This window comes from Volvox carteri, assembly GCF_000143455.1.
Source record: "Volvox carteri f. nagariensis unplaced genomic scaffold VOLCAscaffold_63, whole genome shotgun sequence".
Classification (NCBI taxonomy): Eukaryota; Viridiplantae; Chlorophyta; class Chlorophyceae; order Chlamydomonadales; family Volvocaceae; genus Volvox; species Volvox carteri.
The window spans coordinates 336,371-338,547 of record NW_003307606.1 but is presented as its reverse complement, the minus strand read 5'-3'; the positions used below and the strand labels follow the sequence as shown (position 1 = coordinate 338,547).

Below are 2,177 nucleotides of genomic sequence, written 5' to 3'. Positions count from 1 at the left end.
TGGCGGCGGCTGCTGCTGCCGCCGCCGCGGCGGCTGATGCCAGGCTTCCCGCCAGCGGATTCCCCGCCAGGTCCAGGATGATGAGTTTGGGCATGTCCCGCAGCCTCTGCACCTCCCGCAGCTCCGAAACACGGTTGTTGCCTAAACAGGATACCCCCCATAACGACATGACGGTGAAAGGGACAGCACCCCCTCGTAAGTGATAGGAGCATCGGCCATAAGGCAGCACCATGACCAACACCCGCCCCGAGCACTGAGACGCATACACACATACACACACAAACACACACAAACACACGGTCATCCCGAGAAACATCCCCAAACCCACCCAAAACGTGCACCTTGTTTCCCGGCGAAACCTCGTCAACCAAGTTACATCTCACGCCACCTCACGCCCAGTACCCTGACCCCTCCGTTCACCCCACCCACCCACCCACCCACCTACCTGCGTACAGCTCCAGCAGGTTGGTGAGTTTCTCCGCGCCCGCCAGTGTCGCCAGCTCGTTGTCCTCCACACTGAGCTGGATAAGGCCCGTCAGACCGGTCAGGGCGTCCAGGGAGGCCAGTCTGCGCATAAGGGGAGAGGGGGGGGAGGGGAGGAAGTAAGGAAGGAGGAGGAAGAGGAGGAGGGGAGTATCAGCGCAAGGCGGTGAATGCGGGCGGTCTGTACGCGGGGTGTATGTTTGGGAGAGCGGGGAGAGAGAGGAGGATGGCTTACACACACATACACATACACACACACTCCCTCTAACCCGGGGACCCCCCCTAAGCTCCCCGCCTTCCCCCCCCCCCCGGGCCCCCCACCGCACCTGTTCTGCCCCAGCTGCAGCTTCCTGATCCTCGTGAGACCCCCCAGCCCCACCAGGCTGCTCACGCGGTTAGCCTCCAGGCTCAGCTCCTCCAGCGCCCGACACCCCTCGATGCCCTCCAAACTGCTGATCTCGTTGTCGGCCAGGCTGAAGGGGGGAGGACGGGGACGAGGCAAACCCAAACGGGCCCCACGGGGGTAAAAGGAGCTGAGGGCAGCGTGTGTATGTGTGTATTTGTGTATGTATGTATGTATGCGTGTCTGGCAGGGAGTTTGTGGGCGGGAACGGGCGAAGAGATGGTGAAGCTGGTAAGGAGGCACGCGCGGGAAGGCTCCAGGAAGGGGAAGGGGACGAGAGGAAGCGGGGCAAAAGGAAAGGGGCATAGGGCCCTTAACTCCCCACCCACTACCGCCCACCCGGACAAACCCCCCACCTGGCTCTCTTCAGCGATGTGAGCGCCGCCAGCTGCTGCAGTCGGCGGATGTGCATCCGCTCCAGGGAGATGTCTGTGATGGAGCCCGGGTTGCTGGGGCGGGCGGCGTCTGGGCGAGGTGGTTGGGGGCCCGGAGGAAGGGTTAGTAGAGGTAAAGGGGGGGAGGAGGTATGGCGAGGGGTATGGGGATGGGAACGAGAGCAGATGATGAGGGGAAGCGGGGCGGTGGAGGAGGGCGGGGTGCGGGGGGGGGGTGCGGGGGCAAGGAGACAGAAAGCAATGCTTCCATTGGGCTGCACTGGGGCCCGCCAGCGGCAGCACCCAGCAGCAACAGCACCAGTACCAGTACCCTATCACCCCACCCGCCCACCCACCCGCCAGACTGCCATTCCCCCGGGACGCCACCGAGCCATGTTGCAGCACCATGGCCAGGGTCACGGCGCCGGCGTGCTCCCCGAACCGCTCCTTCTCCTCCGCACTCACGGGTCGACCGTCGAACCTGAAAACACACAGTGTCAGGCCCGGTGTCAGGCCCGGTCAGATACTTGTAACGTTCACACACACATACACACACACACGCACACACACGCACACACACACACACACACACAAGCAGCAGAAAATCAACAGTAATGAGGCGTCGTGGAAGTGTGTGTGTATGTGTGTGTGTGTGTGTGTATGTGTGTGTGTGTATGTGTGTGTGTGTGTATGTGTGTATGTGTGTGTATGTGTGTGTATGTGTGTGTGTATGTGTGTGTATGTGTGTGTGTGTGTATGTGTGTGTATGTGTGTGTGTGTATGTGTGTGTATGTGTGTGTGTATGTGTGTGTGTATGTGTGTGTGTATGTGTGTGTGTATGTGTGTGTATGTGTGTGTGTTTATGTGTGTGTGTATGTGTGTGTATGTGTGTGTGTATGTGTGTGTGTATGTGTGTG

General features: G+C 60.4%; 1 protein-coding gene across 1 annotated transcript in view; it reads right to left on the bottom strand.

The window, feature by feature from the left end:
* Positions 1–2,177, bottom strand: part of VOLCADRAFT_119475 (uncharacterized protein) — a gene marked incomplete at both ends in the record, with an annotated part of 14,886 nt that overhangs the window by 2,218 nt on the left and 10,491 nt on the right. Inside the window, 4 exons of the mRNA XM_002956591.1 lie at positions 446–567; positions 810–956; positions 1,243–1,351; positions 1,617–1,741. Of these exons, the coding sequence (XP_002956637.1) occupies positions 446–567; positions 810–956; positions 1,243–1,351; positions 1,617–1,741 (503 nt within the window). The remainder of the gene's footprint in view (positions 1–445; positions 568–809; positions 957–1,242; positions 1,352–1,616; positions 1,742–2,177) is intronic.